The sequence below is a fragment of the Nannospalax galili genome, unplaced genomic scaffold (genome assembly GCF_000622305.1).
Source record: "Nannospalax galili isolate Female #2095 unplaced genomic scaffold, S.galili_v1.0 scaffold312, whole genome shotgun sequence".
NCBI classification, from domain to species: domain Eukaryota; kingdom Metazoa; phylum Chordata; class Mammalia; order Rodentia; family Spalacidae; genus Nannospalax; species Nannospalax galili.
The window spans coordinates 2,455,107-2,478,074 of NW_008335967.1; the positions used below are offsets into that span (position 1 = coordinate 2,455,107).

At 38.1% G+C, this 22,968-nt stretch overlaps 1 protein-coding gene across 3 annotated transcripts in view; it reads right to left on the minus strand.

Annotated features, from left to right (window-relative positions):
- Hbp1 (HMG-box transcription factor 1) overlaps positions 1-22,968 on the minus strand; it is a 35,228-nt gene that overhangs the window by 9,841 nt on the left and 2,419 nt on the right. For 2 of the 3 annotated variants that reach the window (XM_008830726.2, XM_017797545.2), the window contains exons 2-8: positions 17,491-17,674; positions 13,371-13,599; positions 8,917-9,058; positions 7,739-7,850; positions 7,541-7,653; positions 4,513-4,669; positions 3,732-3,876 (exon numbers count right to left, since the gene is read on the minus strand). In XM_008830726.2, the coding sequence (XP_008828948.1) occupies positions 3,732-3,876; positions 4,513-4,669; positions 7,541-7,653; positions 7,739-7,850; positions 8,917-9,058; positions 13,371-13,599; positions 17,491-17,674 (1,082 nt within the window). Of the gene's footprint in view, positions 1-3,731; positions 3,877-4,512; positions 4,670-7,540; positions 7,654-7,738; positions 7,851-8,916; positions 9,059-13,370; positions 13,600-17,490; positions 17,675-21,538; positions 21,561-22,968 lie in introns of those variants that run through there. The other variant, XM_029562326.1, reaches the window with a different exon arrangement.

Consider the following 22,968-nt stretch of genomic DNA (forward strand, 5'->3'; position numbering starts at 1 on the left):
GGTACGTAAGAGCCACTGAATCAATCTGTTATCTGTCCCTCCCTCTGTAAAACGAGAGTAATGAAGAATAAATAAGACACACATATAATGGGCCCACAATAACTTATCACATTACTTGGAGCAAAAATGCCAGCTTTACAAGGTCTGCAGTGATGGTTTCAAGCCTGCCTTACTGCCTAAAAAGTTGACCTTAATTTTCAGTGTCTCAGAATGGGCTTCAAATCAGGCTCATGTGGGAGTTTCTTTTCTGTCGCAGAATCTCAACATAGGTTTAGAAGTTTATCAATTTAGTCTTGACTTCTGTCTCTGACCAAGCTAGAAAGTACTTAAATTTCCTTTCTGTAAATCATGACCTCAAACTTGCCCCAACAAAATGGAATTTAGTGCTTTTAGAAAAATATATTTTGTGAGATGCTTCAGTTGATACCAGAGCTGACCTTTAATGAACTATTCTTGATAAAGAAATTTGTTTAATACTTCTTCAGTTGCAATGCCATTTCAGGCAGTTGCCCCACTCCATAGATGTCCTTACAGACTAGTACACAGTAAAGAAACTCCAGGGGCTCAACAATGCACCAAACTCCTCAGTATACCCAGGAATATATTCTGGGATTTTCTTATGGTGTTTTATCTTTCTGCCCTTCTTCCCTTTGCCCTCCTCATGTCAGGTATCATCTCCCTTAAGAAGCCAGCATGAGGGGCTATATTCCCAGTACCCACATGGCAGCTAACAACCATCCCTAACTCCAGTTCCAGGGGGATCTGAGGCCCTCCTTCTGACCTCCGTGGGCATTGCAGGACGGGTGATACATACATGCAGGCAATACACTCATACACATAAAAATAATAAAGGTTTTTTTTGTTTGATTTTTGGGTTTTTTTGAGACAGGGTCTCCCTGTAGCCCCAACTATCCTGGAACTCACTATGTAGACCAGGCTGACCTTGAACTCACAAGAGATCCGCCTGCCTCTGCCTCCTAAATGCTGGGATTAAAGGTGTGCACCACCACATAAAATATATTTTTAAAAACATCCTAGGTCCTGAGTGTCTAACAAACTTCTCTGGCAGAAAACATTTCATGTATGCTCATACTTATTCACTCCTAAGAATTAAGGATACACTGGGCAAGAACTCCTAAAAGCCTGACTTCCTGTACATTTTACCTATGCTTTTTCCCCTTTCTTGATTTTGCTTTGATTCCTTTGCTATACTAGGGCAGAGGCATAAGCATAAGTAATGCTAAGTCTTCTGAGTCCAGTGGTCTCAGGGGGCTCCTGGCATATCAATAATTAAAAAATGTTTTTATTATAAAATATAAATTTATTAGACATACTATATATATTTCTGAGACTAATTTTTTACTTAACATTAAAAAATATTTTATTTTTATTTTATGTGTATGAGTGTATTGTCTACTTGTATTTAAATACATTTGTGTCATGCAATGCCTGCAGAGGTCAGAAAAAGGTGTCAGGTCCCCTGGAACTGGAGTTACGGACAGTAGGACAGTAGTTAACCACCATGTGGATACTGGGAACCAAACCTGGGTCCACTGGGAGACAGCCAGTGCTCTTAAATTGCTGAGCCATCTCTCCATCCTCAACATTATTTTTTAAATTGATTCAATGCTTTAAAATGTATAGCTAAGGTTCATTAATCTGATAAAAATTCCAGTTGATTATACTGTAAGTGGTAAAATTCAGTTAATAAATATTGATACAGTATTCACATTTTTGCTGTCATGAGTAATATTATAAAGTTCTTTTATATAACTGCTTATACACATCTACCAGAATTTAATTCTTGGGATGGTAACATGGCTCAGTGGGTAAAGAAACTTGCCACCAAACCTCAAGACCTGAGTTCAATCTCCAGGACCCTCATGGTAGAAAGAGAGAATCAACTTCCTGAAAGTTGTCCTATGATTTCAACATGTATGTCATGATATGCACATGCTCACACACACATACACAAACCCAAACAAAAACAAATAAAAAAGGATTTACTTCTTTAGATATATGTAATCTAGGAACAGGATCGCTGATATTCACCTTTGTAAGATAAAGCCAAATCTTACTAAACTTTCCTATCTGGTTACATTCTTACTAAAGCACACTAGTTATATCCTAAGAAAACTTAAGTTAATCTTTAAAATTATGTCCTATTTCTACACAGTTTTTCGAAGAATATATATGAAGGAATGAAACAGCATGGCGACTACTCTCATAGACATTTCCTAGACAAATGGCCTACACCAGACCCTACCCTAGTTACTTCTTAAATAAGTCTCACTTTACCTTTGTAAGATATATTAACATTACACTCAAGTGAGTAAAACGAAATGTACAGGCCAGTAGGAATTTTTAGATTTCTCTAAGTAGCCACATATACCTATGGATTTGGTAATTAGAATGAATCTTCAAAATCCCAGATATACACATGCAGACTTTCTCTGGGTACCTTCTGGGGTACTGAGGATAAACTGTCTCAGTTTGTATAGGACTGAGAGGTTTCCAGGGATACTGGATGGTTGGTGCTAAAACCTGAAACATCCTAAAATAAATCAGGACAGTTGGTCAACCTTCCTAAAAGTTAAAGACTCATTGGGGGAAGGGGGTTTGTTCTTGTCATATTTTGCACTTATAAACAAGACCTAAGGAAAAACTGCTTCCCTCTCTTTTAAGTCTTTCTTAATGACAACTTTTTTTGTCAGCTTTGTTGTTTTATTAAACTATGTAACTAGTATCACTGGCCAAAATGAGTATTATTAAAAGATTTATGGACTGCTTAAAATATATGAAAACAATAACATCTTGGGTATTTCTGTTTGGGTGTTCTATTACAGGGTTTTGTTATGTAGCTAAAGGCTAGTCTTATAATCCTGATCCTCCTGTCTCCAGCTCCCAAGTACTGGATTTGCAGGTGTGTGCCACCATGCTTGGCTGCCAATTTATTTATATAATTATCAAAGGTGATCAACTAAACTCTTGGGTCATATAACATTTGACAATCTTCTAATCCTAAATGTTTTATAAACTCATCCTTCCCATGACTACTCTATACAAAACTCATTAGCTATTATTTTCCTTCAATCACCTAATATTTTTTCATTTCATCAAATACTACATACAGATATATGTACTTTTTGGGGGGAGGGCACAGGTTTCATGTAGCCCTGGCTGGTGTAGACCTCACTACATAGACTAGGCTGGCCTCAAACTCACAAAGCTCCACCTGCGTGTGACTCCCGAGTGCTGGTATTACATATACCAAGTGCTGACTATATATATTTTAAATAGTTCTGTAATTGTGTGTGTGTGCGTGTGATCTGTATGTGTGCATGCATATGCACTCTTCTGTGCAGCAGCCCAAATTTGACATGGGATATCTTTTCAATCGAACTCTATCTTATTCATTGAGGCAGGGTCTCCCAACTGAACCCAGAGCTCATTCATTGACTAGTCTGGCTAGCCAGCTTACTCCAAGAATCCCATCTCCGTCTTCCCAGTGCTAGAATTACACACAGGCCACCACACCTACCCCAGCACTTTCATGGGTTCTAGGGAATCTTCATGCTTGAGGTGAGCACCTAACCTGCTGAGCCATCTCCCCTGCCATTTTGTAACTGTTAAATCTTTACTATTTTGTAAAGTTTTATGTTTGATTCAGCAATCGGTAGAGGATAAACTTTAACAGGAAAAAAAAAAAACAAAACAGAACCCAATATTACCTTTTAAATGTATCAAAAACACCTGAATCATCAAAATTAATGGCATCAGGGTGTCCAGGAGGTAGACATACATCACCAATATGAATTTCACAACATGGAATGCCATGCTGTACCACAGTCAAGCTTGGATAAAATGATGACCAACCTAAAGTTAAACAACAATGCATAGTAAAGAATGTCACAAAGCACCCCAATTATAAAAGACATTAAAAAGAAAGGTGCTACTTAAAATCTAACATGACAAGTTTCTTACTTTGCAATAAATAAATACTAGGTAAATGTTTCCTTTCAGCAATGTAAAAGCCCTTGAAAACTAGTTTAATTCAGTATTATATGTATAGAACACTGTCAGATTATCAGCACGTCTATCCACCGACAAAATGGCTGGGTAATAAATGATGGTGAGACTAAGAAATAGTCTCTAAATTATTAAATCATGCTAAACATGGTATTACTCTAATAAAGCTCTAAAGAGTAATTCCAGTTTATAGCCTACTTGGTAACTTTAACAAAAATGTAGTTACCAGAATATTCCATTCCCCAAGCTAACAGAGAGCTTACAGTATGCTACATGACTGAAATTTCTCATACTCATAGGAAAGTTTTATCTGACTACGGCTGAGATGCTTAAACACTATTAAGCATTATTAAAAGCATTTCCTATGGCAGTTTTATTTGACTTGAAATAAATTTTCAAATCTATTCTTACTCATAAAGCCACAAAACCTAAATATAGAAGTAAGAAGGTTTCTTTAAGTTACTATAAATTCAAAAGACCTACCTTTATTTTTAACATAGAAAGGGTGGTCCAGCTTACACTCGACAGAAAGCAAGCCATCTTCGAGTGTACCAGGATCAAATGTCAATTTCAGAACCGACTCACCAAAAGATACACTCTCTTCATGTGACAACAACTTTAGACCATCCGAACCATAGCCCTGAAAGCAACAGAGTAAATGAACTGGAAATGTTCAATTCAACACAGTGAAATTCCCAATATGTTATAATCTTGGAAAAGGTAAAAATAACTAAGACTGAATCCCTAGCTTTAAAGAGCTTTCACATCAGTAGTGAAGAAACATAACTACAGTATACATGGCAAACTGGACTAAAGCATTTTAGCCCAAGTATAAATAACATGATGAAGTTTAATAAAGGAAGACACTAATTCTAGGACAGAGATTAGGAAGGATTTTCATTTTCATTACAACTGGGATACAAAAGATGGATCAAATTTAGGAAGAAAATGCCTTGTACCAATAACAGATGCCATTTAACAACTTCTTTGAAGAATTCTGAGCATTTGCTAAAAATAAGAGGTAAGTTCAGATTTAGGGCAAATTAAGTCTGAAAAACAGAGGCTACAGAAGGAGCCTAGAGAGAGGCAAAGTAATTAAATTTCACTTAGATGGTACTAAGAAGTCAATGGATCTTTTTGAAAGAGGGTCTCCTGGAAGTATTTTTATTAATATAGATGGTAATGATGCAGAAGGAGCTCTCTTTATTTAAGACTTACTTGTATCTATTTTGTGTATATGTGTGTGTAAGTGCAACACGTGTGTGGAGGTAGATATCTGCTCAGGCAGTTGTGAGCCATCCAATGGGAACTAAACCCAGGTCTTCTGCAGGAACAGCAAGTACTCTTAATCACTGAGTCATCTCTCAAGCCCCGGATTAAATTATTTGAGACCATAAGCCCCATTCTAAGTCTTGAGCTATTAAGCACCCTGGATGACAGAACCAGATAAATTTAAATTAAATGGATATTTACTGAGTATTTAGTACATGCCAGGTGGTATGCTCAGGAAACACATGAGCAAAACATGAAGTTTACCCTTGCATTCACACAGAAAAATAAACATGCCAATGGCTAGCCATGGCATTCAATTAGTATACTAGTACATCAACAAAATAATGAGAATGATTGTTGAAAATCCTTATGGAAATACAATCAACTGAATATGAAGGTTAATAAAAGCCAACTCCATGGTTTTGAATCTGGTAATCAAAGATACCTAAAGGAATACAGAGAAACTGAGCCAGAGAAGAAAAGAACAAGATGAATGCAGTTTGTGTCATACTAAGCCGAGTGCAAAAATTGATCGCCATTCATGTAGAAATGTCTAACATGCAGTTGGGAAGGGGAAGGGTATGTGTTTTAAAGTCAAATTACAGTCTTCTATTTCTTCAAATGCAAGATTTAAATCTGACCTCATTTTACAGATCAGGAAGCCAAATCCCAAAAGGTTAACCATTTTCCTAAAATCAGTCACATGTAAACAGTTGCTGTAGGAGCTCGAGAAAGGGCCCACATTTAACTCTAGTCTAGAGTACTGGCCACAAGATGCCTGAGGTGCTGGTGACATTACTGGCAGATAGGCCCGGATATGGAGAGGGAAGAGGGGAAGAACACTATCTTAAATTTGCCATTATGGGCAGGCAAGCAGTAATCAAAAGACTGAGAATTAGGGTATTTCCATGATGTACAAACTGATGGAAGACAATGTCAGGAACAAATCCAATGTGGCAAAGGCTGCAGAGATTTCAGACTGCAAGACAATTTTAGGAGAAGCCAAAATCAGGCTATGTAAGAGGATGAAGAATTAACATCAAGATGAGAACACTAGAGACAGCTAAGGCTTTTTACAAGAAATTCAATAGCAGACAGTAGGCTCCAAAAGGGAATTTTAAAAGGGTATACTTTATACTGCCATTTTTTTCTGCCTGCAGGAGAAACTAAAAGGTTATCAAAGTAAAATGTGTCAAGTTATTTATCCTAATGTTGCTCACTGTTTTTGGTTATTAATATACAAAATGGTAGTTTACTGAAGTTTAAAAAGTAAGAGTATAGGACTGGAGAGATGGCTCAGGAGTTAAGAGTACTTGCTGCTCCTGCAAGAGGAAGCTGGGTTCAGTTCCCAGCACCCACATGGTGGCTCACAACCATTTGTATCACCAGTCACAGAGGATCTGATGGCCTCTTCTGGGATCTGAGGGCACTGCAGGCAACATGCAGGCGAAACACTCATGCACATAAAAGATCAATAATAAACCAGCCAGGCATGGTGACACATGCCTTTAATCCCAGCACTCAGGAGGCAGAGGCAGATGGATCTCTGTGAGTTTGAGGCCAGCCTGTCTCCACAGTGAATCCAGGCCAGCTGTGGCTATAGGGAGTCCCAGTCTCAAAAAGACCAATAATAGGGGCTGGAGAGATGGCTTCGCAGTTAAGAACACGGGTTGTTCTTGTAGAAGACCTAGGTTCAAATCCCAGCACCCACATGGCAGCTAACAATTGTCTGTAACTCCAGTTCCAGGGGATCTGACAGCCTCTTCTGTCTTCCACGGGCACTGCATGACACAGATGCACTTACCTACAAGCAGGCAATACACACATACACATAAAATAAAAATAATAAAAAAATATTTTTAAAAAAGACCAATAATAATAATAATAGTAATAAATCTTAAAATTAGCAATAAACTCTCAATTAACGACAGAGGAAATTACACTGTTGATTTGAGAACTTAAGGCTCTGATTATTATTTTAATGCCAATTTAGTTTTCTATATCACAAAATGCATAAAACATTAAAAAAATGCTAAGCAACATATGTGTTAGAAAGCATAAATGGAAAGGTTATGTTCCTACTGTCAGGATTGGCAGCAGGCTACCACAAAATCCCTATGTGAAGTAGAAGGTAGCATTTAAACATGAATGTGAACACAGGATAATCTTCAGGATTCACATTAAACCTTATGTTGATTTTGAAAGGTTCTGAAGTTGTTTAGAAGGATTTGAAATAAACCTTGTGAGTGCCCATTTGGATCTCTTCCTCATTATCACAACCTTCAGCTCTAGCAAAGTCTTCAATATCTTGCCATTCCTTATCGCTTCCCTTATGAAAGCACAGTCGTGTGCCTAAAATTGAATTAGCAAACAAGTATTAGATACGTGACTAGTGTGCTAAACAAGTCAGTTATAAAACATTTAACTGTTTCTTTACCTTTTAAAAAACAGTGCCAAACAGTTGAAGGCCAGGAATTGCACCATCCCAAATCATCATCATCTGACAGGGAGGACATGCAGAAAATGCCAGACTCTGATTCACTGTTTGCCTGTAGAGAAAAACAGAAACTGCTCAAGTCGTTTCAGCATTTTTTCTTTTAATTTTTTGTTTTTATTTTATGTGTATGAGAGTTTTGCCTATATGTATGTATGTAAGTGCGTGCAGTGCCCATGGGAGTTCAGAAGGAGGAGTGAAATCCCCTAGAACTAGAGTTACAGACAGTTCTTAGCCACCACGTGGGTGCTGGAAACTGAACCCAGGTCCTCTGCAGCCAATATTCTAAACCACTGAACCATCTCTCCAGCCCGTGTTTTTATTTTTATTGGTTTTTGAGACAAGGTCTCCCTGTAGCTCCAGTTGGCCTAGAACTTGCTATGTAGACCAGGCTGGCCTTGATCTCATAAACATCTCCCTGCCTCTGCCTCCCTGCTGTAATTAAAAGCAAAGCACAGCTTTTTGTTTTTTTAAATTTTATTTATTATTTTCATTTTATGTGTATGTGTGTATTGCCTGCATGTAGTTAAGTGCACCTGTGTCATGCAATGCCCGCAGAGGTCAGAAGAGGCTGTTGGATCCCTTGGGACTGGAGTTACGAACAGCTGTTAGCTGCCATGTGGGTGCTGGGATTCGAACCCAGGTCTTCTGCAAGAACAACCAGTGTTCTTAACCGCTGAGCCATCTCTCCAGCCCCTGGAACTCACTATGTAGACCAGGCTGGCCTTGAACTCACAGAGATCCACCTGCCTCTGCCTTCCAAGTGCTGGGACTACAGGCATGCACCACCACGCCCGGCTTGTTTCTTCTTTTTTAAATAGATCTTTTAATACCTATTTCTAGCTGAAGCCTACAATCATCCTAAGCTTAAGGAAAGTATGATTTCAATACTGAAGTTGTTGCAAGTTTTAGTTAAATGTTATGTTGTCATTTGTAATAAACTTTCTTAACAGTTAATAGAAGTATATATAAAATCAAATGCAGATCATTAATGTAACAATGCAACAAACATACTATTTTTCATCCCTATATACCTCTAATGAATTCCTGTATGGGGAAGGTTAATGTTTTTCAATTGTTACATAAACTCTGTAAAAGTTTAACTTCATGAATAAACTCACCCTTTCATGTCTTACTGGTGTTTCTTCCTTCCAGTGGTCATGAGAGAAGGTTGGCTCACTCTTTGAAGAAGAGGACACTGGTGGAGGGCGTGCATAGGAATGTAAACTTTTGCTAGTAGCTATGATGTGTACAGGAGATGATCTAAAATAAAGCAGCAGTTTTTACCATATAGGTATAGGTAGTATAGGCCCTTAATAAGTAGGTCTTTTCTCTTGATAAAAACAGTGCCAATGATATCATGCCTAAGGCAACAAGGCAAACGCTAGTAAAGAAAGCAGTATTTGATTTGTAGTAACATGCTGCTGTTCCCTTAAACTCAACACAAACCTGCTTCACACATCAAGTTTAATAATATATTATAAACTGCTACTATAATGCATTTATCTAATTTTTAAATTTCTCTCCCCTTCCCTCTCCCCTTCTCCCTCCCTCCCTCTCCAGACAGTCCAAACGGCCAAAACTCAGGATCCTCTTGTTCCTAAGAGTAGCGACTGCAGGCACGGCCACCATACCTGATTCATACTTCCTTTTGTCCCAATACAAAGAGATGTGCATATTTTCATTCATGAAGGAAATGACCCACCCACTTCTTCCACTCACCATGGAACATCTAAATCTAACTGAAGCAAGGTTGAACTGTTCAGTAGCCATGTACCACTGGGCAGAAATACTTCAACTGAGCTGGAGCACTGGTGCATCATTAAAGGCTCAGGCTCATTACCAAAAAGACAAAAATACTTCAACAGCAGAAAGTAGCCTTCTTGACACTCCTTGTAACTAGACACTATTTGTTTTGAATACAAATTTGTTGAAAAGTAACTATACATTAAGGTATGTGTCTATGGTCTATTTTTTTCCCCAAGGATCACCCAAAAAATTGATCCCTCCTCCTCTTTTTCCCCTGGTAAAGTCTTTAACAGGCAGTGCTCCCTTTCAAGTATACTGGGCTCCAGACAACACACTAAGATCCTTCCCTAATAAACAGACCAAGTTTTCAAAGGTAGAGTAGGAAAAGTAGAAAAAGATCTAGCCTATAATGTAAAGGATGACGGTCATATTCAAAGATTCAGGAGTCCAGAAAGGAGGCAGAAAGGAAATACCAACTAGGAATGTGGTCTTTAAAAAAAAAAAGTGTGTGTAAGTCTGAATGAGGCTTCAAAGGGCAAGCAGGAATATTTTTTAATTTCTCCTTTATTCATATAGTTATGTATATACACACTTAGGAATATGTCAATTTTAAAAATTCTCATTAACATTTTTCATTATACCTATTTTATTTTTATGTAGTTTTACCTGCACTTAAGTGCACTCGTGTGCAATGCCACTGAGCTATCTCTCTAGTCCCATACCTATGTATTTTATTTTATATTGTATTCATTGGTATATATATATATATATATATATATTTTTTTCTGCAGTAAAATTATTCATAGACATAAAATAAAAATGAACAAATATTTATAAGATTAGCCCCCAACTGAAAATTAGCACACTGATACACAGAAGGCAGTAAGATAAGCTGTTCGTGGTGGTTTGCTTCCCGTCTCTGATTTCTGCATGTTCACAACCACGAGACAGGGTCTCCCTATAGCCCTGGAACTCACTATGTAGACCAAGCTGGCCTTGAACTCACAGAGATCCGCCTGCCTCTGCCTCCCAAGTGCTGGGATTGAGTGCCCGGCTCATTGGTTATTTGAAAATATTACATTTATTTTATGTGCACAAGTGTACTACCTGCAAGTATGTGAGTGCACCTGTGTCGTGCAATGCTGCAGAGATCAGAAGAGGGTGTTGGATTCCCCTGGAACTGGAATTAAAGATGGTTTTTAGCTGTTGCGTGGGTGCTGGGAATTGAACCCAGGTCATCTGCAACAGCAGTTAGTGCTCTTAACCGCTGAGCCATCTCTCCAGGCCCTATTCATTGTTTTTATTTTATGTGTGAGTGTATTGCCTGCATGTATTTAAGTGTACCCATGCTGTGCAATGCTCATGGAGGTTAGAAGAGGGCATCAGATCTCCTGGAACTGGAATTACGAAGTTGTTAGCTGCCATATGGGTACTAGGAATCAAACCCAGGTCCTTTGCAAATGAGCTGGTACTCTTAACTGCTGAGTCATCTCTCCAGCCCCACACCAATATATTTTAAAAAGAATCTATGAAACTATACCTCCATGTTTTTATCACTTTGTGTGTGTGTGTGTGTTTGTGTGTGTGTGTGTTTATCACTTTTAAAATACAAAATCTGGGGCTGGAGAGATGGCTCAGCAGTTAAGAACACTGGTTGTTCTTGCAGAAGACCTGGGTTTGAATCCCAGCACCCACATGGCAGCTAACTGTCCGTAACTCTAGTCCCAGGGGATCCGAGAGCCTCTTCTGACCTCCACAGGCATTGCACAATACGGGTGCACTTACCTACATGCAGGCAATACAAACATTTAATCATTAGAAAGAGAATTAACAATGTGATGTCCTAAAATGTATGTTAGAGGCTGAGGGTAGCACAGTGGTAGAGTACTTAACCTAGCATGTAGCCTAGGTTACTTCCCTACACCACCAAAATAAAAACAGTATGTGGCTTAAATACTCTTTGAAAATTAGCAAAGCGGACATATCTAAACACTAATAGCATCAGTCTCTTCATCCTTCTTTCTATGAAGGAATAATACAAATTTTACCTGTCCTCTATCCCTTGGGTATTAAGGCTTCAGACATCTAAGCCTCAATAACTAACATGGTTCAATACTCCAAAGAACTTATAAGAACAGCCACTAACAATGTTGGCAAGCAGGCAAGGTGGCAGAGCATGACTCTATGAGCACAGAGAATGCTGCCAAGAATAAAATTATATCCTTGGGGAGCTAGTCCCTTCTATCTTTATACTGATTTTCTTCTGTAGGGTTTACTTACATGTAGGGTTTACATGAGTTTGTTTTGGTTTTGTTTTCTATTTCCCTTCTTTGCACATGCTCAGCAAGCATTCTTCCACTAAGTATACCCCGAGCCCTTCTATGAACTATATTAATCTTCAAGAGTTCACCGTGAAAAATGAAAAGGGTCATCTTTTCACTAGAGATGAGAGGAACAGGCAATAGTTAAATCAATTCATTCTTTATAAAAACAAAACAACAACAGCCAGGAGTGGTGGCGCACGCCTGTAGTCCCAGTACTTGGGAGGCAGAGGCAGGCAGATCTCTGTGAGTTCAAGGCCAGCCTGGTCTACATAGTGAGTTCCAGGATAGCTGGAGCTACAGGGAGACCCTGCTTCAAAAAGACAAAACAACAACAACAACAAAACTTAAGATTACAGTAAAGCAGCTAGGTTGAAGCTAAATGGTAAAGGGCTTCCCTTGTATGCACAATGCCCTGGATTAAACAGATTATCGTAAAAAATGGGACTACAGGGGCTGGAGAGAAAGCTCAGCGGTTAAGAACACTGGTTGTTCTTGCAGAAGACCCAGGTTCGAATCCCAGACCCAGGTTCAAATCCCAGCACCCACACGGCAGCTAACAACTAACTGTAACTCCAGTCCCAGGGGATCCAACAACCTCTTCTGACCTCCGCGGGCACTGCATGATATGGGTGCACTTACCTACATGCAGGCAATACATGCATACACATAAAATAAAAAAATAAATAAGTTAAAAAAAATGGTACTACAAAGGAAATTATACTCTAAAAGGGAAATTTTCTTCCCTGTAAAAAATTTACATAGAATTTAACTCAAGTTAACTACATCAAATTTGCTCTCATCAAGACTAATATCCTGCAAAATAGAAAAGCAATGTTACGAGGATACAAGAAAACTAAGCTTTTATATTTAAAGTCTATTCTTTCATAAAGAGTTACATTAACTTGGGACTAGTACCAATATTTACAGTTACTCCTCCTTCTTTAAGTTTGAAAAAAAAAACCACTGTTTTTGTTTGTTGAGACAGCATCTCCCTATAGCCCCAGCTCGCCTAGCACTCACTATGTAGATCAGACTGGCCTCAATCTCACAGAAATCATGCTGGCATTAAAAGCATGTGTCACCACATCAGGCTTTTAAATATTTACAAATATTTTTATACTACTTTTTTTCCTCACAGCAGCATTAACAAAAAATCAAATTATGATATTGAGTAAAGTCTGTAATCATTATAAGAATGAATGTTACTTCTAATGACTTTATCTAAAATTTCGGTTAATAATCCATTAGATAGCGATTACCATTATTATAAAATTGAGAAAATTTGAATAAGTTCTTACAATGGTATGCTCAAAAATTTTTGTGGTGTTATATGTGCACATGTGACTGTAGAAGTCAAAAAACATGAGGAGACTAAGTTCGCTCCTTCTACCATGTGGAATCCTAGGATCAAACTCAGGTCATTAGGTTTGACAGCAAGCTGCTTAACACAATGAGCCATCTTGCCAGCTTCATTTAAGTAAAAATATAACTAATGCTCCTACCTGTTGTAAAATGAGCACTGCATAAGTGGACTTTGTGGACTAGTGGCAATATTTGCTAATTCTGTTAGCCAATCCACCTCATTTTCACGGTAATTATTTTCCGTTATGTCTGAGGTATTCTGGTTCCAAGAAGGTCTTGGATATTCTTGATGCGAAACATCTGAACTCAGCTGGTATATGGCAGATTGGGTAGGATCACTTTGTACAGCCTGAAGTTCAGGAAGGTCATCTGCAAATAAGCATAGTCAAAAGTGTAAAAAGGAAATTAATATAATGAGTAACACTATAACTTTAGTTACAAGTCCTATAGTTTAATTTGAGAAAAAGTAAACCTGTACATGTAGGAGTCAAAGTAAACACAATGGATGTGAATATAGCACTGGTAATGAGGGGGAAAAAAAAGCATCTGATGTATGCATATACTTACTACTTACAGACTTTATTAACCTGTTATACAAATAACTACAACATTGAAAATAGCTTTTAAAGATGAGACTAGAGATCATACTATCAAATTTTAGGCACTACTACTTAATACAAATCTATGTTGATTTTTTTAAGTGGGGTTATCAAACTCATGCCTTTATATCTGTTAGGTGAGTGTTCTACTGGTTAACTATGTATCTGCAACGCTAAAATAATTTCTTTGTACAAGGAAATTCTGAGGGCTTCTGGTGGTAGTACACTCTTGTAATTCCAGCATTTGGGAGGCTATAACAGATGGGCTGCAAGTGTGAGGCCAGCTTGGGCTATATAGCAGGACCTTGTCTCAAAAAAACAACAAAACAAATGAAAAAGATTTCTGGAATCCATTTTGGAGGTTTTTGTTTGTTTGTTTGTTTGTTTTTTATTTAGCCAGACCTGTTGGTGCAGGCCTGTAATCCAGCAAGATTGTGGTGAGTTCAAAACCATCCTGAGTGGCATAGTAAGACAGAAACAAAATAAAATAAAAAACAACAAAAAAGGGAAATTCTCAATTCCATTGCATTTACTGGCTATTTTTTCCTGTAAGTTCATTGCCCAAAGATAGATCCCAAGCCTTTTAGTTCTCCAACATAGAAAATGGGAATACTACCCAACAAACATTTCGAAAAAAAAAGAAATTCTTTTTTCAAAAACAGGGAAAAAGAAAAGGCATTTTATAAGCCTTTTTTCTTGTTTTTTGTTCTTTTTGAGACAGGGTCTCCCTGTAGCCCCAGCTGTCCTGGAACTATGTACACCAGGCTGGCCTTGAACTCACAGAGATCCGCCTATCTCTGCCTCTCAAGTGTTGGGATTAAAGGCGTGCAAAAAAACAAAACAAAACAAAAAATCTCCTCTATGAAACACACACACAATCTATACATCTTCTGGGGTCCCTTAAGCAAACAAGTCAAGAAAACTCTTCTAAAAAGTCTTACAAATGTTACTAATGAAAGGAAAGATCTAAGAAAATTCATTTCTTTACACAGCTATGTCATGGCATCCTCTGGATCCACTGCTAGAAAGTAGAATCTAATCTCAGTGCCTTTGAAATTGTATTCTCTAGAATGACAATATAGGACAAAATTGTGTCATCCCTCCTTGAATACCAAATATCTTGTACCTGCTTTATTTTACATTTAAAAATATTATTTAAAAATTTTTTTATTATTTTTTTTATTTTATGTGTATGCATGTATTGTCTGCATATAGGTAAAGTGCACTGGTGTCATGCAATGCCCACGGAGGACAGAAGAGGCTGTAGGATCCCCTGGAATGGGAGTTATGGACAGTTGTTAGCTGCCGTGTGGGTGCTGGGATTCGAACCCAGGTCTTCTGCAAGAATAGTCAGTGTTCTTAACCGCCGAGCCATCTCTCCAGCCCAAAATATTATTTTTATGTGTGCAAGTGTTTTGCCTTCATGTGTAAGTGTACCCAGGCATGCAATACCCAGGGAAGCCAGAAGAGGTCATCAGATCTCCTGGAACTGGAGTTAAGGACAGCTGTTAGTGGCCATCTGGGTGCTGGGAACTGAACCTGGGTCCTCTGCAAAAGCATTCAATGCTCTTAACTGCTGAGCCATCTCTCCAGACCCTATATCTGCTTTATGGTATGTATTGAACACACTTTATCAGATCTGTTTTTAATGACATTATAGGACAATAAAGAATTTTTAAAATATTAAAAAAAATTTTTTTTAATATTATGAGTATGAGTGTTTTGCCTGTGCGTATGTAGCTACACCCATGTTGTACAAAAGAGGGCAACAGTTCCCCTGTAACTGGAGTTAAAAACAGGTGACAGCCACCATGTGGGTGCTGGGAACCAAACCCAGGTCGGTCCTCTCCAAGAGCAGCTAATGCTCTTAACCGCTGAGCCATCTCTCTAGCCCCTACAATGGAGAATGTTTTAAAGGTGTCTGTTGTGAAGAACAACCCTGAAACACATACAAAATCCTCTTCTAATCACTTAAAGGTATGTATGTTAGTCTACATTCAGACAAATATTCTAGAATAGTCCTCCAAAACTAAAGAATCTTAGTTAGAAACAGTAACTCAGGCTATTTAATTCATTCTTAAAACTGGCTACACAGTATCCCTTCATGAAGCAGCAAAGGAGATGCAAAACATACCAACTTATGATAATTCCAACCTCCAATTCTCAGGCTGGTGTACAATTTTCCTTCCCTCACTGCCAATGCTCACTCTCTCATTTTATGTGTATGAATGCATTGCCTGTATGTATTTAAGTGCACACAAAATGTGTAATGCCCAAGGAGCTGGAGTTACATACAAATGGTTGTTAGCTGCAATGTGGATGCTGAGAATCAAACCCAGGTCCTCTGCAAGAGCAGCCAGTGCTCTTAACTGCTGAGCCATTCTCCAGGCCCCTGGGCATCATTTCTTTAATGTGAAAGGTTTATTTCTGTTTTTCAGACTCAGAAAATTAACTCTTTTTAAATAAAGTCACAGGTGGAAGGGGCACGTCTTTGACTCCCTGGGCTTTATAGCCTCTTGACACCTAAACATGATGATGGACAATAAATTATGATTAAAATAGTGCTCCTTGTTCAACAGTAACCACTGCTCCATAAGTATTAGGATCCAGAAAATGCTTAGCATTTAAACAAGTTATGTATTATGTCCCAAGACCTTCAGGATCTCCAAATTCTAAACATTACTGTAACATTACAATTTGTAAAATATATTCATAAGTCATACCCTCTCAGAGTTTTTATAAACATTAAAGGCAACTCCATATTAAATGGAGACAAAGCCATGCTGAAAAGCTGAACAGCAAGCCAATGGCACTCAGCTATTTGCTCCTGAGTATCAGCCTAAGAGCAATACAATTTAAAATCATCCCTCAATAAACCTACACAATTCTACACAATTCTCTGAAGTGGCTCATGAGGAGTGGTCACTACAGATGTCTCATCTTCAAATTTCAAGGGTCTAATGTCATTTTCATAGCATACCAACAAATTAATCATCAAGAGCTGACTGGGAGGATGTAAAAAGTCACACAGCAAGATCTGACTAAGGTTTTTAATAGTCTAATTTTGGTACACAAAATAAAATTATTTACTATAATAATGTTTAAGTCTCTGTGGTAACAAACAGGAGCTCACACTGATTTTAAGTCGTATTTTCAAAGGCGGGCCCTGGGCACCTAGGCTGTGGAGATGGCTCTGTGGGTAAAGAGTTTGCTGCACATCATGAAGACCCTGAGTCTGGATCTCGAGCACCCACACAAAAGCCAAATGGCAGGGCACGGTTTGTCTGTAACTCCAGAGCTAAAGGGAAGGGAGGACAGTGGAGATAAGAGGATTCTGGGGTCTCTTGCTAGTTAGCTGGTCTAGCTGACATGGTCAGCTCCAGGTTCACTGAGACCATATCTCAAAAACTAAGGTAGAGGTGACAGAGGAAGACATTTGACATGCACACATGGGCAAGCACATCCATATATCACACATGTACACATGCACACACACACACAAATAAAAAAAAATTTAAAAAGCAGAAGAGAATGCTAAAAGTTCCTATTACACAAAAACTTCACATACTTTTTTGGGCAAGCAAGGTAGGCAGAGAAGCTAATTAAATATGATAATTAATCTGAATCAGTGAGACTCCTAAATAACTTTGAATTTGTTTACCAAGCTCCATGTGCTCATCGCAGGAGTTATATCCGGGTGAAGATGGCAAATTCTCATTACACTGCAGCAACTCCAAAGAGTCATTCATTCCTGAAGCTCTCTTGTCCATTACCAGCAGGAGTTTCTGTACTGCATTAGGCATCTGATTTGTCTTCACTTCCCACACCATGTTATGGTGCTCTGACTTAAAATGAAATTAAAAAAGTGTGAAGTCATGTGATTTGGAGAATATAAGTTTAAAATCAATCAGAAGTATAATTATGCTGTATTCCAACTTAATCATATATTGCCATTTATACATCCCTCAAACCCTCTAACCAGGACCACTCTTTGTTTTAGTCTACAACTGTGTACTAAACATTAAAGTATACCTAAATCCCAATGGACTGGTATCTTCAATTCAAATACCTTTTCCAGATAAATATCAGAATTATACTTTTATTTCTTTTAATTATTAACTCTTCTTTCAGATATAAATACGAAGACTAACAAACCATTTTTTCCAATACATTCAAATTCTAAAGCAAACTGACTCAATCAACTTTCCTTAAGTAAAAATGATGAGAGGAAAAATCTGTTTCTTTTCTTAAAAAGACTATCCATTATTATTCACACTTTTGCTTCCTTATACTCTGGAAGTGAGCAATTTTAACACATTTAAGATTATACTCTCTGCAGAAGATTTCAAAGTTTCTTAAGATGGTTATATATATTTCTTAAAAAATAAAATGTTATGCTTTCTTTGGATAATTTGGGACCTAGCCATGACAAAAAGGTCTGTCATCTGTACTGGCTATTATTCCTAGAATGACGAATAAAAATCATAGAAAATTTAGCTAAACAATTACTAAAACTACTTTCAAATCAAGTATGCAAAGTTGTCACAAGAAAAAGAACAATGCAGACTAATACATTTCATTTCTCAGCAAAGTCCTAAATATTTTTATGTAAAGAACTTGAGATTATGCCTTTTACACTCTGGGACTTAAGACAATAATTCAAGCAGTTATCTAACAAATGTGAGCAACAGCAGCAGCAAGGTTCCCTGACTTCTCAGGCTCTACCCCAAATGCCATTGTTAAAAAAAATTCAGAGTAACACTCATTCAGGTCTAGGGAGGGCCCAGCAGTTAAGAGTACCAGCTGCTCTTGAAGAGGACCCTAGTTTGGTTCCCAACACTCACATGGTGGCAGCTGACAAGCATCCCTAACTCCAGTTACTAGGGATCTGATACTCTCTTCTGAACTCCGTGGGCAATGTATGACATGAGTGTACTTACATACATTCAGGTAATGCACTCACACACGTAAAAATAAATTTTTAAAAATTAAATGACTTGCAGGGTGTGGTGGTGCACGTCTTTAATCTCAGTACTCAGGAAGCAGAGGCAGGTGGATTTCTGTGAGTTCAAGGCCACCCTGGTCTATATAATGAGTTCCAGGCCAACTGGGGCTTCAGGGGACCCTGTCTCAGAAAACAAAAACCTGAATATGGAAGACCTGTAACATATACAGGTATAGTAAAGGGGGAGGGCACTCAGGGGCTAGAGCGATGGCTTAGCTGTTAAGAGTACTGGCTGCTCTTGCAGAGAACCCAGGTTCGGTACCCAGCACCCACATGGCGGTCCACAACTGCTTAACTCCAGTTCCAACAGATCCAACACCCGCTTCTGGCCTCCCTGGGAACTGCATATATGTGGTGCACTTACATGCAGGAAAAACGCCTATACACATAAATAAAAATAAATTAAATTGGGGGCTGGAGAGATGGCTCAGCAGTTAAAAGCACTCTTGCAGAGGACCTGGGTTCAGTCAGTTCTCAGCACCCACTCAGTAACTTCAGTTCCAGGGGATCCGATGCCCTCTTCTGACCTCCACAGGCATTGCACAACATGGATGCACTTACATATATGTAGGCAATACATTCATACACACAAAAAATATTAAAACATTAAAATTTAAACAAAAGAGACTCATATTCTCAATCTTTGTATAGGCCACCTGCTTGCAGATTCATTTGCAAAAGTTCTCATAAAAGTTGACAGGTAATAATGCACATTTCTTATTTAGTAACTCCTAAGACACACAGGAACTAGACATTCTTTGCAAGTTCTCTGAAATAGCTAACATTAACAGTTTAGATCACAGATCTTCCATAGAAATCTCCTGAATGGCTTAAAGATAATTCAATCCATCACATAACTTAAAATCCTTATGAACATCTATACTATATTTTACTTACTAGACATCAACTACAGCTGCATCTTAACTTGAAAGTATCCCAATTTTTACCACCTCTCCTCAGAGCTACCCTTTGTGTCTGAACAGTGCTGTTCCGAGGTCACAGAAGCATTATTGTGGCTGTCTTGTTTTTTCCTCCCTCCCTCTGCAGAGCTCTTTGGTTGTGTCATTCTTCTCAGATAAGTTTTTTTTTTTTTTTTCCTGACCAATCAGCAGGTCCTGCAGTGCCCACCATTTACAGAACACTGATTTCTTATAATTTCTATCATTCCTTCAGCACTTGCTTTATTTACCACCATCTCATCATAACTATGGAGAAAAAATGTAATTTTAATTTCAAAGCAGAGCTACCTACAAATAACAGATGAAATAAATCTGTTAGACCCAAGTTCTGCATGTTTACACCGCTCACTGCTTATTATAGGGAAGTTTGGTGTGGGATAAAGTTTTACTACTACAAAGGTAAAAGTTTGTTATGTAGTTTTATCATATTTTTTTTTCCTAAATGTTATGTGTATGAGTGTTTTGCCTGCATGTATGTAAGTGCACCCATGTCATGCAATGCCCATGGAGGTCACAAGAGGGCATCAGATCCTCTGGAACTAGAGTTACAAATGGTTGTTAGCTGCCATGTGGGTGCCAGTGCTCTTAACCACTGAGCCATCTCTCCAGCCCCTTTATTATACAGTTTTAATTAAAGATTTTATTTCCTATACAGGAAATGAAAGACTAAATTTAAAAAGAGAAGTTCATGTTTCACTCTTCTGTAGGTTATTATAGGGAAGTTTACTCTTTGTAGAACTTCAGAAAAGTGATTTAACCTCAAGCCATAGAACTTCTAGTTATCTCACTGGGCACTGAGAATACAACACTTGAAAACAAAACACAAGATCATATGCAAAGGCAAGCTGTCCGCCTCTCCTGTCAATACACTTTGGGAGAGGAAAGAACTCTAAAAAGGAAAAGAACAGCATTATAGCCTGTACTCAAAAATATTCCCACATAAGTGACATCAGGCATTCATTTTGGTAACACATTCACTTGTTTTCAAGTATCTCTTGGTAGAGCTGACCCTGATGTTCATTTATGCTTCACATCCTGCTTTAGTATCAGAACACGCAATACAACTGCCTTGTATTTGAGTTAATTATGCACATCATCTCTTCATTAAATCAGTGATTTTCAAAGGTTAAGTTCTCCAGTTGTATTTGAAATGTCATGTTCAGTAATTCAAAATTTAATGGGTGCTTTTGTTACACAAATTTTCAGAAGCAAATATCCACAAACTCTAAGGAAGAGAGAATAGAGAACAAGAAATAGCTAACTCTCAATGGATGACAAAGAAACTAGGTTTTCAAGATGCCTGCCTACCTACACTCCCTACTTATGGAGCACTTCCATACCCCTCCTCTCATTTCATCCAACAGAAACAGCTCTGTGAACAGAATGGGTGAGGAAAACAGGACTCTGACCACTGAATGGGACCATTTTTTTTTTCCCCCCAAAGAAATAAGAAGACTAACAGCCAACACAAGTTAGACTCCTGCATTCAAGAGTCTGTTCTTTCTAAATTCCTAGATTTCTTTGCAATGATTCTTACAGACTTTATGGTAGGTCTATATATTCTCCCCCAGTCCTAAAGGACTTCCATACCAAGTCCAGACTATTTGCCCAAATTGTTCTAATGAAGAGGTGATATACAATAACATGTACCTGAAAGGAGGAACTGACACATTTAAAACGAATTAGATTTACAACCTATACAAAAGGTACTAAAACTAGTATAAAACAAACTGTATTAAGTTCACCTTTTTACAACAAAAGCAACTGAGGTCATAATGAAGGGCTTCTTGTTTTGTCCTGTTTTAATTTTATGAGTATATTCCCTGCATGTGTTTACATGCGCCAGTGTCATGCAGTGCCTGTGGAGGTCAGAAGAGGATGTCAAATCCCCTGGAACTGGAGTTATGGACGTTGTTAGCTGCCATGTGGGTGCTGGGAATCGAACCTGAGTCCTCAACGCAGCATTTTTAAAGAGTATTTTCAAATATTCTAGATATCACTTCTTTGACAAAATGTTTTTGCCATTATGCAAAGAAACGAAAACAAAAACCAACAGTGGGTTTGTTTTGGTAAACTATAGTACAACTTAACCCCAACCTATGATTCCTGAGTTTTCTTAAACTTATTAGAATTTCTACAGGTATTAAAAAAAATTTATCTCAGGGCTGGAAAGATGGCTCAGCAGTTAAGAGCACTGACCACTCTTGCAGAGGACCCGGGTTGGATTCCCAGCACCCACATGGTGGCTACGAACCATCCTTAACTCCAGTTCCAGGGGAATCCAATGTCCTCTTCTGACCTCCACGGCATTGCACAACACAGATACACTCACATACGTGCAGGCAATACACTCGTACACATAAAATAAAAATAACATTTAAAAAAAATTCATCTTATATCTTTCCTCTGCTAATTCTGCCAATCACACCCATGTAAGGTATTTTCATGCTGAGTCAACATTTTAAATGCTATTACAAATGAACATAATATGATGAAAGTACTGTCAATTCAAATAGTATTTAAGATGTGTCATTCTATGAAAAATTTGAAATCTAAAATTTATACTATAAAATCCATTTTCCTAAACTTGTTTATAATCCTAAACATTTTCATATTACCACAACTTGTAAAAAAAAAGCCTTTTCTACACTAGCATTAATGGCTTTAAAAACCAGTTTTTGTCCAGCATAGAGGATTGCCATGAGTTCAAAGCCAGCCTGGGTTACATCACGTATAGAATACTCTGGGTTACAATGTGAAGAACCTTCAGGTCCAGTAGTTCACTAAGTATACACCGTTATGTCTGGGGAAAAAATAATTCAATTAACCATAGTAGAAGAAAGACAAAAACAAAACAAAAAATACAGGGTCTCATGTGGCCTGGTCAAGGCCGATTCTCCTGCCTGCACCACCAAGTGCTGGGATTATAGAACTAGCATGTCTGAGGAAAAAAAAATTTAATTTTAAAATTTTTTTATTATTTTTACTTTATGTGTATGTGTCGTGCAATGCCTGCAGAGGACAGAAGAGGCTGCTGGATCACCCCACCCCCACTGGAGTTACCAACAGTTGTTAGCTGCCATGTGGGTACTGGGATTCAAACCTAGGTTCTCTGCAAGAGTAGCCAGTACTCTTAACTGCTGAGTCATCTCTCCAGCCCCTCGAAGAAGTTTTT